The 13745-nt window shown below is 56.9% G+C and overlaps 1 protein-coding gene across 1 annotated transcript in view; it reads left to right on the top strand.

Annotated features, from left to right (window-relative positions):
- Positions 1-13351, top strand: part of LOC135877931 (glycine N-acyltransferase-like protein 3) — a 30947-nt gene extending 17596 nt beyond the window's left edge. Inside the window, exons 2-6 of the mRNA XM_065403453.1 lie at positions 6531-6660; positions 10350-10457; positions 10868-10994; positions 11365-11485; positions 12868-13351. Coding sequence (XP_065259525.1) covers positions 6531-6660; positions 10350-10457; positions 10868-10994; positions 11365-11485; positions 12868-13351 — 970 coding nt within the window. The remainder of the gene's footprint in view (positions 1-6530; positions 6661-10349; positions 10458-10867; positions 10995-11364; positions 11486-12867) is intronic.
- The last annotated feature ends 394 nt before the right edge of the window (positions 13352-13745 follow it).

Here is a 13745-nt window from a genome sequence, read left to right as displayed (position 1 = left end):
ATGAGGGCCCTGCATGATGACTTTGGCCATTTAGGGATGGAGAGGACCCTGGAACTTATTCGTAGTAGGTTCTATTGGCCTCGGATGGCTGAAGATGTTCACAGGAAATGTGAGACCTGCGCTCGATGTGTTCAAAGGAAAACTCTGCCCACGAGGGCTGCATATCTGAAGAACATCACCAGCAACAAACCTCTGGAGCTGGTATGCATTGATTTCTTGTCTTTAGAAGTAGACAAGAGAAATATTGGGAACATTCTAGTAGTGACTGACCATTATACGCAATATGCGCAGGCATATCCCACACATGATCAGAGGGCCATCACTGTTGCTCGAGTACTGTGGGAGAAATATTTCTCAGTTTATGGATTTCCAGCCCGGATACACTCGGATCAGGGGCGGGACTTTGAGAGTCACCTTCTGAAGGAGGTGCTGAGGATAGCGGGAATTAAAAAGTCTAGGACAACGCCTTATCACCCTCAAGGTGATCCACAGCCAGAGAGGTTCAACCGAACCCTATTAGATATGTTGGGGACTTTGCGGCCAGAGCAGAAGGCAACCTGGAGCCAACATGTCGCATTTCTGGTGCACGCCTACAATGCCACAAAGAATGATGCTACAGGAGTCACCCCATATCTCTTAATGTTTGGGCGAGAACCAAGATTACCCATAGACCTGTGCTTTGGTGTATCAGAGGATGGAGATAGCTATGAAACTCATCAGCAATATGTATCCCGACTAAGAGAAAAGCTGCGGGATGCTTATCACTTAGCTACATCTGCGGCTCGGAAGAACGCAGACCGGAACAAACATCGATATGATGCTAGGGTACGTCTGCAAGAACTCCAGCCGGGGGACAGAGTCCTGCTGCGAAATTTGGGTATTACTGGCAAACACAAGATAGCTGACAGATGGAAGGCAATACCTTACTTGGTGATGGAAAAGCTAGGAGATCTGCCGGTCTACAAGATCAAACCTGAAGATGGTCCAGGGCAGACAAAGACAGTGCATAGAAACCTTTTGCTCCCTGTGGGGGAATTGGTAGACACCCCGTATGAGATGGGCCACAACAGGGCAATCGGGCGGAACGAAGGTGCTGGACCAAAGCTGCCCTCCAACGTGGACAGCCAGCCCCCTGCAGCTAACCTACTCCTATGCAGCACATGCGAGAGTGAGTCTGAGGAGGAAGACACAACCATGGTGTATCCTGGGATGGAGACAAGATTTCAGTCTCGATCAGCATCAAAAGAGAGCTCCTCCTCTTCCTCCCTAACCCCCATGGCAGAAGTATTTAGGCCCATTCCTGACACCACTGGGCCACTGGTGGGACCCCCATGTGATGACACACACAGGTTATTGGACAGTGGAGACATACAGGTGGAGGATGTCCTGGGCACCTTGGACCCTCCACTGTTAGAACTAGAACTGCAGGGGCCTATGCCAGTAGCCGAGGGGCCCTCAAAGGAAACCTCCCCATCTGTCGTTCAAGACGCTGTCCACTCTACCACGGTAACAGAGAGTCTCAATAGACGAGACAGGGTAATAAGACCAGTAAAACGGTTGACTTATGATGCACCTGGGGTGACTAGTGAGGAACCAATATGTTTAGCACACAGGCTTGTGGAAGCTAAAGTGGGCTATCTGAGGCCCTTTGGAGGGAACCAGTGAGTTGGTATAATAGGGAGTGTGATTTGTCGGGATGACAAATTCTCGTCTGGGGGGAGGATGTAAGCAGAGTCAGGATGAGCTCTACCCTGACATCTGGTGGTGAATTATGGCGAGTGTGGAAAAGAACTCCAGGGGCTGATCTTGTTTGCATAGGCACACCCACTCGCCTGGCATGGAACAACAGCAACTGAAAGTGGTTACTTTGGCTGGTGTGGGATCCCCAGTTTCTCTATTATTGGGGCAGGAAGAATAAAGTTTTGTTATCCTGATTCTGTGAATCAAGGCCAGTGGAACTGTTGTATGACAGAAGGACTGAGTGAGTCCTTCACCATTACCTAAGTAGCACTTGCTTGACAAGGGGCATGGGTTACAAAACCCAGTGAATTGAGAGAGGATGGGGACAGGTATTTGTACTTGATGGTATGGGCCTCCCTCTGAGGGTTTGAAACACCAATTGCACCATCTCCTCTCTCCACTGTTGAATGTCAGAGCTAACTTTGATTCCATTAGGAGTCTAGTTACAGGCTGCTGAGCTGAATTCACTTTGGGCCAATGGTGCACCAGCACTGGGGCTCCCCTACTATACTATGAGCTGAAATCACAAAAGAGCTAAAGTTATTAAGAGCTGAGATCACTGAGTGCTGTGTTAACTAGTGGGGGAGCCTGAAGCTATATTGCTCAGCAGCTGGCGGAGCAATTTGTGGGGACGACTGGAGGAGCAGCGAGCGGCGTGGAGCCTTGCGGGGCTGGTTGGAGTGGCCCAAGGAACGGCGAGCGGAGCTGTTTGCGGGGACGGCTGGAATGGCTCACAGGTCGGTGAGCGGAGCGGAGCAGCTTGTAGAGCGGAGCAGTTTGTGGGATGGCAGGAAAGTGGACTGGCTTGTGGTGAAGGCTGCGGCGGAACCCCCACGGAGAAACAGACGGCTGGCCAGCCTCGGATCACGTAAGGTGCCCCTTAACACCCTGCGTGCCCCCCCCTTTTTGCTCTGGGGCTGCACTGACCAAGGACAGAGACTTTGGGGGTTGTTGGACTTTTGGGACTTTGGGTGGTTGCTGGACCCAAGAGACTTTGGGGGTGTTGGACTTTGGGGACTCTGGGTGATTTTTGGGTTGTTGGATTCAAGAGCCAAAGGGAAAGGACACAGCCCAATTTGCTGGGGTGGGTTTTGCTCATGGTTTGTGTTATGAATCCTGTTTGTGGTGTTTTTCCAATTTTATGCTGATGTCGTTTACCTCATGTTATTAAACATTTTCTGCTACACTCAGACTCCATGCTTGCGAGAGGGGAAGTATTGCCTCTTAGAGGTACCCAGGGGGGTGGTATGTAATTGTCCCAGGTCACTGGGTGGGGGCTCGAGCCGGTTTTGCATTGTGTTATTGAAACGGAACCCCTAGATACAGAACCCGGCCCTTGTTGCTGCCAACTTAGATGGGCAGAAGGGTTACATCTGGATAGTTGAAGTCCCCCATCACCACCAAATCTTAGGCTTTGGATGATTTTGTTAGTTGTTTAAAAAAAGCCTCATCCACCTCTTCCACCTGGTTAGGTGGCCTGTAGTGTACGCCTAGCATGACATACCCTTGTTTTTTACCCCTTTTAGCCTAACCCAGAGACTCTCAACACTTCCGTCTCCTATGTCCATCTCCACCTCAGTCCAAGTGTGTACATTTTTAATATATAAGGCAACACCTCCTCCCTTTTCCCCCTGTCTATCCTTCCTGAGCAAGCTGTACCCATCCACACCAACATTCCAATTATGTGTATTATCCGACCAAGTTTCGGTGATGCCAACAATGTCATAGTTGTATTTATTTATTAGCACTTCCAGTTCTTCCTGCTTAGACCCTACAACAACTCACCAGTACCCATACTTCTCGCGTTTGTATATAGGCATCTAAAATACTGATTTGATTTTGCCTCCCAGTTTTGCCCTGACCCTCCTTTCTCTCTGCCATTATAGCCCACGCTCCCTCCTATTTCCGACCCATCTCCCAGGTCTCCATGTTCCCCACTTAACAAACTGGCTTTCTGTGGTCTCTTCAACTTTCCCCAAAACACACCGGATTCAGGGCCATGAGACAGTTCTGTTTGTTCCTGGCTGACCTTCACCGTTTCACTCCTTTTCCTGGCCCCTGCATTTTGTTCAATGACTTTCCTCTAATTGTCTAAGTCCCTCAGTATCCTATCCCTACCCTCCAGCATATCTACCACTCCTCCCAGTTTAGTGTCATCTGCAAACTTGCTGAGAGTGCAGTCCACATCATCCTCCAGATCATTAATGAAGATATTGAACAAAACCGTCCTCAGGACCAACCCCTGGGACACTCTGCTTGATACCGGCTGCCAACTAGACATGGAGCCATTGATCACTCCCCGTTGAGCCTGATGATCTAGCCAGCTTTCTATCCACCTTATTGTCCATTCATCCAGCCTATACTTCTTTAACTTGCTGGCAAGAATACTGTGGGAGACCGTCCACTGCTTTCCCCTCATCCGCAGAGCCAGTTATCTCATTATAGAAGGCAATTAGGTTAGTCAGGCATGACTTGCCCTTGGGGAATCCATGCTGACTGTTCCTTATCACTTTCTTCTCCTCAAAGTGCTTCAAAACTGATTACTTGAGGACCTGCTCCATGATTTTTCCAGGGCACTACATTAGCCTTTTTCCAGTCATCCGGGACCTCCCCCACTTGCCATGAGTTTTCAAAGATAAAGGCCAGTGGCTCTGCAATCACATCTCCCAACTCCTTTAGCAACCTCGGATGCAATGCATCCAGCCCCATGGACTTGTGCTCGTCCATCTTTTCTAAATAGTCCTGAACCACTTCTTTCTCCACAGAGGGCTGGAAACACTTGGAAAACATTTGCAGCTGAGATTCAGGAGAGAGAGTCTGTAGGGAAGGATGCTCCCTGCTGCTTTTTCCTCCCCTGTTGGAGTTTCTTTTGTTTCCCTTCCTGCTTGATGACTCTGTTTGTTGCTTAAATGCAAATTAAACAGAGCACCCATTCCTTTGTTGAGACAGGCCTGTTTGCCAACCTCAGGTTAGAGCTCGTGTTAACACCATAAAGGAGAATCTTATCACTTCACGTACAATGTTGCCACACACATATTAGATCAGGGCAATACTGACCGGCAAATTATACATTTACAAATAATACATTGCAAGATTGTACAAAGATTATTACAACAGTGGGTACGGTGTGGGCACAAGGGTACATTCTGTCACACTCCCCTACCTTCCCCCTCTCAGTCCTTTGTTCTCAAGGTGGGGTCTTTGCTCAGCTTCCCTGCTGAGAGGCAGGGAAATCCATAAACCATTGGGGCTTGCATTGTCTCTCTGACCCCTTTCTTGATGTGGGTCAATTTCAACTAGTTCCTTAATGACTCCCTCCTCCACCCAGACAGGGAGGTGACGCCCACCTATGGCTCGGAACCTGTCCTGAGAGCAAACTTGCTCCTATTTTTTCTCCCCACAGGGTAACACTGCAACACATAGGGGAAACTGAAGCACATACACGGGTCATAAAATACTACCAAAAATTCCCACTTTGTCACAGGGACCAATCCCCTGGTTTTGTTGGTTTTTTCCCCCCCACTGGCTGATCTGACCCAAAGTGGCTCTATTCACCATGGCACTGTCTTCCAGGACGCTGGGGCTTTCAAATGTGATGAGAAGGCCCAAGCTGAATCCTGGTATGTTATAGGAAATACATTTCCTGCTGTGCAGCGCTCATACTCAGGGTCATTGGCACCCCATTGTGCTGGGTGCAGCGTGGACACACAGTGACCAAGACCAGGCCGGCATAGCAGGGGGCTGCAGGTCAGGATTGAGGGGCACCGGTGGAGAAGGGGGTCAGGCAGCCCCTGCTCTCACTCTGCCCCGGACCTGGTGCATTCTGGGTGCATTTCCATTTCCCCGGAGGCCCCTCGACCTCTGCCCAGAGCAAAATCCCAATCAACTGTGCCAAGCGGGTGCAGGGATGTCACCGCCTCTGGGCTCCAGGACTGGCAGACTCTGTTAATGGTTCATTCGCTGGGGAATAAGAGGCTGGAGCAGCCCCTGAAGGAGAGACAGACAGGGACCTCGCAGCTCCACAGACACCCAGGAACTGCTCCTTCCCCTGGCACGGAGTCACCCCAGGTGAGTGGGAGCCCCAGCCCTGTACGGACAGCCCTGGCATCACATGGCCTTACAGCAGCCTTCTTCTTTTGGGGTATCTGGTGAGCACAGGGGCTGCACACAGACTGGGGTGTTATTGTAGGGTCTCTGGTGCGCACAGGGGCTGAACACAGACTGGTGAGTTATTGTAGGGTCTCTGGTGAGCACAGAGGCTGCACACAGACTGGTGAGTTATCGTAGGGTCTCTGGTGAGCACGGGGGCCATGCACAGACTGGTGTGTTATTGTAGGGTCTCTGGTGAGCACAGGGGCTGCACACAGACTGGTGAGTTATTGTAGGGTCTCTGGTGTGTACGGGGGCCATGCACAGACTGATGAGTTATTGTAGGGTCTCTGGTGAGCACGGGGGCCATGCACAGACTGATGAGTTATTGTAGGGTCTCTGGGGAGCACAGGGGCTGGGCACATACTGGTGAGTTATTGTAGGGTCTAGGGTGAACACAGGGGTCATGCACAGAAGACTGGTGAATTATTGTAGGGTCTCTGATGAGCGCGGGGGCGACACACAGACTGGTGAGTTATTGTAGGGTCTCTGGTGAACACACGGGGGGCTGCGCACAGACTGGTGAGCTATTGTGGGCTCTACACATAGTGTTTGCTATTTTGGCAGGGCTGGGAGCTGGCAGCTTGTCTCTGGGCTTGGGAGACAGTCACAGGGAACTGATGGGTCTCCTGTCCCCGCAGGTGTCCCTCGCACTGTCCCGCTGGAAGCTGTGAAGGCCCATCCCGGCCAGCGATGCTGATCCTGAGCTGTTCCTCCAAGCTGCGGCTGCTGGAGGGGATGCTACAGCGGGGCCTGCCTGACACGCTGCCGGTGACCAGGACTCGCCTGCCCCCGCAGGGCCGAACCCTCCCACCCTTGGGCTGGGCAGAGAGCAGGGCAAAGTCCCTCATAGACACCTGGGTGATGGGGCACATATTGGACTGGGGTGCAATCCCCTGGGTTGGGGTACATGCAGGGCTGGCCCTTCCACCTGGTCAGGGGGTAGCAGTTTGGGGGGCAGACCCTTTCTCCAGGTCAGGGGGCAGCAGTTCAGGGGCTGGGCAGGCTCTCATAGATCCACAGGGGATGTGCCGTACCCCAGCTTGTCACCAGTCCCCTAGGAGCGACCCCGGTAGTGAGCCAGGGCCCGAGGCTCCACACAGCTCCACAGGGGCAGGCCCGTGACCTCCACCACTGGGCCTTTGACACCAGCCCTCCCATCTCTCTCCGTGGCTCCCTGCAGCGAATGCAGCCGAACCAGATGCCTGCGGGAGGCTTGGACCGGGCCCCTGCGGTGTGTGTTGGCAGAGACCCCGGCAGCCTTTGCAAAACACAGTAGCGGTTCATTAGTCACCTGGCTAGACTCCTCAGGTTAGCACAGGGAATCAAAGGTTAAGCCACAGCCCAGCCTGGCCAAGCCTGGGCAATGAGCCAGCCAAGACGTCATGGGCCCCATGGCTCGCTCTGTCTCTGTCCCTTTGTTCTTAGGCCAAGGTGAAAGATGCTGAGACCCCCCAAAAGCCGGCTCTTAGCCCCGTATCCTGACCCCTCGCGGCCGCTGTTCTTCAGCTGGGGGCCTCTCTGCTGCAGAGCCGTGAGGGGGAATCTCACTCGCTCGGTGTGAACATCCACCCCAGCCATTGGGGTTTCCATGGTCTCTCCAGATCCTCCTTGCGTGTGTGGAGACTTTATTCCCTTGGTTAATGAGGCTGGTCTCCAGCCGGGCTGTTACATGAGTCACAACCCGTCCCTTCCCTTCACACGCTGCGCAGAGCAGTACAGGACGCAGAGGGAAACTGAGACACACATTTGAATCAGAAAGATACTACAGAAAGCTTCTACTTCATCACACAGGCCCCCTGCCCTGGGTTAGGGGTAGCAGCAGGAGAGCAGGCCCCTTCCCCAGGTTAGAGGTAGTGGTGGGAGGGGGGTGGCAGGCCCTTCCCCTAGGTTAGAGGTAGCGGTGGAGGAGCCCTCCCCTGGCCCTTCTCCTCACTCACCCCCCTGCCTCCCAAAGTCCAAATCCAGCACCAATGTCTACTGCTCACCCAGCGTAACCGCCAGGACCTGCCCATCCAATCAGAGCACAAGCGGGCTCTGTGCCAGCCAATCTCAGTATGGTCAGGGTTTGCGTAAGCCAATGAACATGTGGGCGGCTCCATGGCAGCCAATCACAGTGTGGGACAGCTGGGTGCTAGCCAAGCATGGCTCTGACCACCCCCACCCCCCTGGCTCTGAATTTCCTCCTGGTCCTCACCATGGGTGGCTCTGACCACACCCAGCTAAACCATTGACAAAATGGGCCTTTTATATATTTGTATGAATCCTATGTGTGCCTCAGTTTCCCCTGGCTACCCAGTGCGGGAAGCAAACCGTGAGAGGGAACCAGCTGGCTGTGAGAAGCAGCAAAAATGTGAAGAAATGCAGCAAAGGGTAAGTGGGCAAAGGCCCCAGGGATGCTGAATTCCGCAGGGAGCTGGATACTAAATTGTCCGTTTAAGGAGGAGGAGGGGCTGTAGACACCAACCTCAATGCCTTTGAGAAGGGTTGTGATTTGATCCTGGTTTACCCTTCGCACCGGCTCTGCTGTCTCACCCCCATGCTCGGGCCCCCAAAGCCATAGAGACGTACAGCCAGATGGACGGCGTTAATACTGGGGACTGGGAACTGTTCAAAAAGGCTCCACTGCTTATGTTTGACCTGACACCTGAGGCTTATATGAAAAGGTTTTGGGGTGTGCAAAAGACCCAGGGTGGGACCTAAATGGAAGCCACCTGCCGACTGGGAGAAGCCCTCCCGACAGCTCGGATCCCAGTGCAGACAGAGGACTCAGGGTGGGGGGGGCTGGTAGTCATGGTTCTCCTGGACATCGGCTTTGACCTCCTGCTGAGACTTTCTGTATCACCTTAAGACAAAATCCAGTCCCTGATCCTGCCCCAGCCAAGGGTTTGAACCCCAGGAGCCAGAGGCTCAGACTGGAGGTATCAGTGAAAAGGCGAATAGCTCGGCCGGCATGTAGCAGGGTTTTCCCCCCTTGCCTGTAACACTAAGGAAAGGCTGTTGAGCTCAGGACACCTGTCTGTCTGGAAGTTGACCCCCTGTATTTGAGTGGGGCAGGGGAACCGCCCCCCCCAATCTCCACACGGGACATGTGAGTCACACGGGCTCCGGCAGAACTTCCCTGAGGCTGTGGCCAAGGGAGCCAGCTCACAGCCTGCTCTCCCTGGGGAAACAGAGTCAGAACGGAACCTGGTGGGAGCTGAGCCCCCAGCTGAGCATGGGCAGACACGGGCAGGGCATGGCCAAGGTTAAGACCCGGAATCGCCAGCAGGGGGGTCCTGGCCTGGGGTGAGGGCAACAGGTTAACCCCAGGAGGGGAAATGGATTCCTGGCATACACACAGCCCTGGGGTTGGGACAACCAGCGTAGGGGAGCCCCCTGCATCACCAGACCCTGGGAAACCAGCACCCCAGAGACATGGCTGGGCTAAGACCAGCCTCGCAGGGGGACACACCTACACTGATCCCCCAAATGCTCAAGGGGTCAGGACACCCCAGGGAGCAGCCAAGATGGCCGACACATGGAGGAAGAGGGGGGGTCATGACACTCTTCACTCCCTGGCAGATGGGGGGGTGCAGTGGCTGGATCCCATCCCAGTTTCAAACCCAAAGGTTTTGGGGTGGCAAAAGGTGCTGAGGCTGCATGAAAACTCCCCACTGCCCCCTGCTAGTGTCAGTGAACAGACTTGCCCTAAGGGTGGATGTGAGCCTGCTCTGAGCTGGGTATTGGAAAGGGTGAGTTTGAGTCGAGCCAGCTGTGAGCATGCTGACCGTGCCTGGAAGGACAGGGATGGGGAAGATGCTGTGGCTTCTATGGATAGCATTTGGGGGTTCGAACTTCACTGGGACAGTCACTAGTTTAAGTGACCCAGAGAGACAAGGCAAGCGCTGCTGACTCCTGGATTTCCCCGCCTCTCAGCCGGGAGGCTGAGCAGAGACCCCAGCTCGAGAGCACAGGACTGGGAGGTGGGGGGTACTGGACAAAGATGGAGGCTCTCACCTGGAGCTGGCCAAGGAGGTCAGACGGAGACAGAGACAGCCTGGAAAGGGACTTTCAGTCCAGCTTGGCTGGGCCCTGGCTGACCGCAATGGACACTGCTTTACCCTCAGTTCTCTCTGCTGACCTAAGGCCGCTCCGTGACTCATAAACCAGCCTGGCTTGACAATGCTGCCGGGTGTCACTGCAAACACAGGCTGGGGTGTGGGAGCCCCCAAGAGCGGCCAGGTCTCTCCCGGGGTCTGGCTCAGTGGGAGGCACCGGGCAGAGCTCGCGGGGTGGAGCAGGAGGGCTGGAGCCCAGAGGCTCAACCTCAGAGGCGGTGGCCTGCCCTGCAGGAAGAGTGGGGCTCCCTGGGGGGTGGCACTTTGAGGGCTCCTCCAAGGGGAGAGTAAAAGCTGGGGCCCAGCACCGATCCTGGGGATCCGGGACATCCCCGGACTCTGACCCCTGTGTCTTGGCAGGTCTACGGCACTGTGATGCACGTGAACCGCGGGAACCCGGCTGGCCAGGAGGTGCTGGTGGATTCATGGCCAGCGTTCAAAACGGTCCTCACCCGGCCACGCAGAGAAGTGCGGCCTTTGCTGGGCCCCTCCCATCCGCCGCGTTCCCCTCCCCCGCCTGACCCCATCTCTGCCCCGCTCCCCTCCCCCCCCGACGCCATCACTGCCCTGCTCCCCTCCCCCACCTCATGCCATCACTTCCCCTCCCCGACTTCCTTGCCCCTTTCCCTGCTTGGTGTCATCTCTACCCCTCCCCCTTCTGTCTGCCCCACCTCCCCACAGCCTGTTTCCCCTTTCTGCTGCCCAGAGCCCCTTTCCCATTCTCCCCTAAGCCCCCTGGCTCCGTTCACAGGGCCCCTTCCCCCCTCCTCAATCTCTTACTTGGGGCCCACTGTGCCCCGCTCCTCCGATGCCGTCCCTGAGGGTCATGGGGGAAGGGCAGAGGCTGAGCTCACCCCCAGGCAGTGTCCCCCCTGCAGGTGGCGCGGGACCCAAGCGATTATTTCACCAACTTGTACACGGCCTTCTACCGGGACGAGGGCGCCTGCCGGGCCCTGCTGGAGAACAGCCGAGCTGTGGACTGGGGCCAGGCCTTCCAGATACAGGGTGAGCCCCTCCAGCCCTGCTCCATCCAGCACCTGCCACATGGGGGGCAGGACCGCTCCCCCCTCCCATGGGCCAATAGCCCTGAGGAGCCTGCCTGGGCCCCTTCCCCGCCCCCCTGGCCAATAGCCCTGAGGAGCCTGCCTGGGCCCCTCCCCCCCACGGGCCAATAGCCCCGAGGAGCTCACCTGAGCCCCTTCTCCATCCAGACCCGGGATCCTGAATGAGCCAAGCTTGGGAACCCCCAGTTGGGCATGCTGGCTCACAGTGGCCCTTGGCCCCTCCCTGCTGCTCTCCCGCACCGGGCTGGGCCCCCCACGTCCATGGGCACCTTTCACGGGCCCCTGCTGACAGCGCACGGCTGTCCCTGCAGGGCTGCAGGACGGGGTATACGAGACCATCAGGGACATCGCCAGGGCCAGAGGGCTTGAGATGGAGACGTATCCGTACCGGCCCCTGCTGCACCCAGACCCACCTGCCATGCCCCAGTACCGGTAGGTGCCCCCCAGATATGGGGTGTGTGTGAGAGAATGGGGCAATGTACACAACCAGCCTGTGCTAGCTGGAGGGGGGAGCGGGGTTGGGGGAAGGGAAGGACCCCGGGGTGCCAGGCCAGAGGCCTCCATTGCACCCTAGATCTGGTGGCAATGAGTTCCCCAGGCTAACGGTGCTGGCAGAGTGAGGGCATCACCACGGCCACACACACAGCCCCAGGCCTTGGGCACATGCTGCCAAGGATTTCCCATCCTGCTCCGGGGCAGGGCTGAGTCAGCCCTAGAGCTTCGCCGGGGGCAGGGGCAACGCAGCCTGGCCAACGAACCTCTTTGGTCCCAGGATGGGGAGAGCAGGGGGAGGGGCAGTCTGTAACCCTTCAGTATCCTGGGATGGACAGCCAGGGGTCCTTGACCCCAGAGCCGTCCCCTCTGAGGGGAGGGGGCTCCAAGCACAGAGTTCCCTGGTCCCTCCTTTCCTGTCAGCGGGTAGGTCTCCGGGAAGGGTGTTCGCTGCCCACTGAGCCCTGGTGCTTTCATCTCAGGGAGCTGAGCTTAGCCAAGGCCCATTGGCACCGATGACTCTGCTGGGGCTGGACTGGGCCTTGTCAGACAGCCCCTGTGCTGAGGCCGCGGGAGTGTGTCGATCCCCTCCCCGCATGTGCCGGGGCCTGACTTGATCCCGTTCCCCCAGGGCTCCCCCTTCTCCCCCACACCAGGTCTATCCTCTCTCAGCCTCCCCCCATTCTCCCTGTGCCAGGTCACTCCCCCTCCAGCCTCCCTCCCCTCCATGGGGGACACTGGGAGGAGCGATATGGGGGCTATAGGCACCCCAGAATTTTCCATAGCCTCCCCTCCCAGTGCAAAGGCCCAACGTTACGCAGCAGTAAGGATGGCAATGCCATACCATGCCACCCGTCGGTCTCGGCTGCTGCTGGTGATGGCGCTGCCTTCCGAGCTGGGTGGCACACCCCTCCCCCACAGGATACATTCCATGCCCCCCAGTTTGAGATTCGGCAACCCCCCATCCCCTCCATTTTTCTGTCCAGCCCATCTCAGCCCCACAACTGGGAAGAGGATGGCGCCGCCGGACACTGCTCCTCTCCTATGCCATGTCATACCAGCTCAATTTCTGCTCCCCGGGCTCATTCCCTTGTACCCCCAGCTCACTGCACCCCAAGCCCGAAGCTGGGTCAATATCCCCCTATGTTCACACCTCCCATGTTTGGTTGCTCCCCGCTCCCCTCCCCTAGACTTACCCCTTCTCCTGCTGGTTCTATTCCCCCTGCCCCCCATGCGCTGATATCCTCCCCTTGCCAGGTCAACCCCCTCTGTGCTCACCCCACCCCGTCCTGTGTCTCTCTCCCCCCTGCCCTGTCTTGCAGGCCTGACAAGGGGCTCAGGCTGGCCCCCGTGTCCCCCGCCCACGCCATGCTGCTCAGAGACACCTGGAACTTTGGGGGGAACAGCCGGAGCCTGCGGCACCTGTGCCTCCTGATCCGCCACTTCCCCAACGCCTGCCTGCTGGCCCCTGAGGGGACCCCCATCTCCTGGTCCCTCACCGACCCGCTGGCTGCCCTGACGCATGGTTACACCCTCCCGGAGCATCGCGGCCAGCACCACACGAGGCCCGTGGTGGGGACGCTGGCGGCACAGTTGCATGCCCGCGGCTTCCCTGTATACACCGGGGTGCTGCCCCACAAGGAGTCTTCGCTGCACACCCTGCAATGCCTCGGCTTCCGCATCCTGCCTGGGGTGTTCTACCAGCTGATGGTGAGGCCTGGGTTCACCCAGTCCCAGCCAGCCAGTGCCCTGGCCTCAGCCCAGGATCCTGCGCCCAGCTCTGGGGAACGGCGACACGCCCAATAGCACATAGCACGGGGGGAGGGGAGAGGAGGAGAAGGGGACATGGCCTAGGGCCCTGCGCACAGCTCTTGGGGACAGCCACGGTCTGCCAGCACGTAGCCCTCGGGGAGGGGATGAGACAGGGACACAGCCCAGCCATGCCCAGGGACCTTCCACCCCCGAGAAGGGGACACATTGACCAGCCACCAGGGAGCTCAGCTGTCAGCCCTTGGGAAGCCAGGGCCTGGTAGAGGAGACTAGCTCATGCTCCATTATCCCCTGGAGCAGGGCAGAGGCTCAGTGGGGGCGCTCTCCCCGGCAGACAGTGCTGGCCCCAAAGAGAGCAGGGTGAGGGCTCAGCAGGGGGCGCTCCCCACTCACAGTGCTGCCCCCGTGCCCTGTGCTGCGGGCTCAGCAG

Source organism: Emys orbicularis, chromosome 4 (genome assembly GCF_028017835.1).
Source record: "Emys orbicularis isolate rEmyOrb1 chromosome 4, rEmyOrb1.hap1, whole genome shotgun sequence".
NCBI classification, from domain to species: domain Eukaryota; kingdom Metazoa; phylum Chordata; order Testudines; family Emydidae; genus Emys; species Emys orbicularis.
Note: the sequence above shows the minus strand (reverse complement) of the source record. Positions and strands in the feature narration are given on the sequence as shown.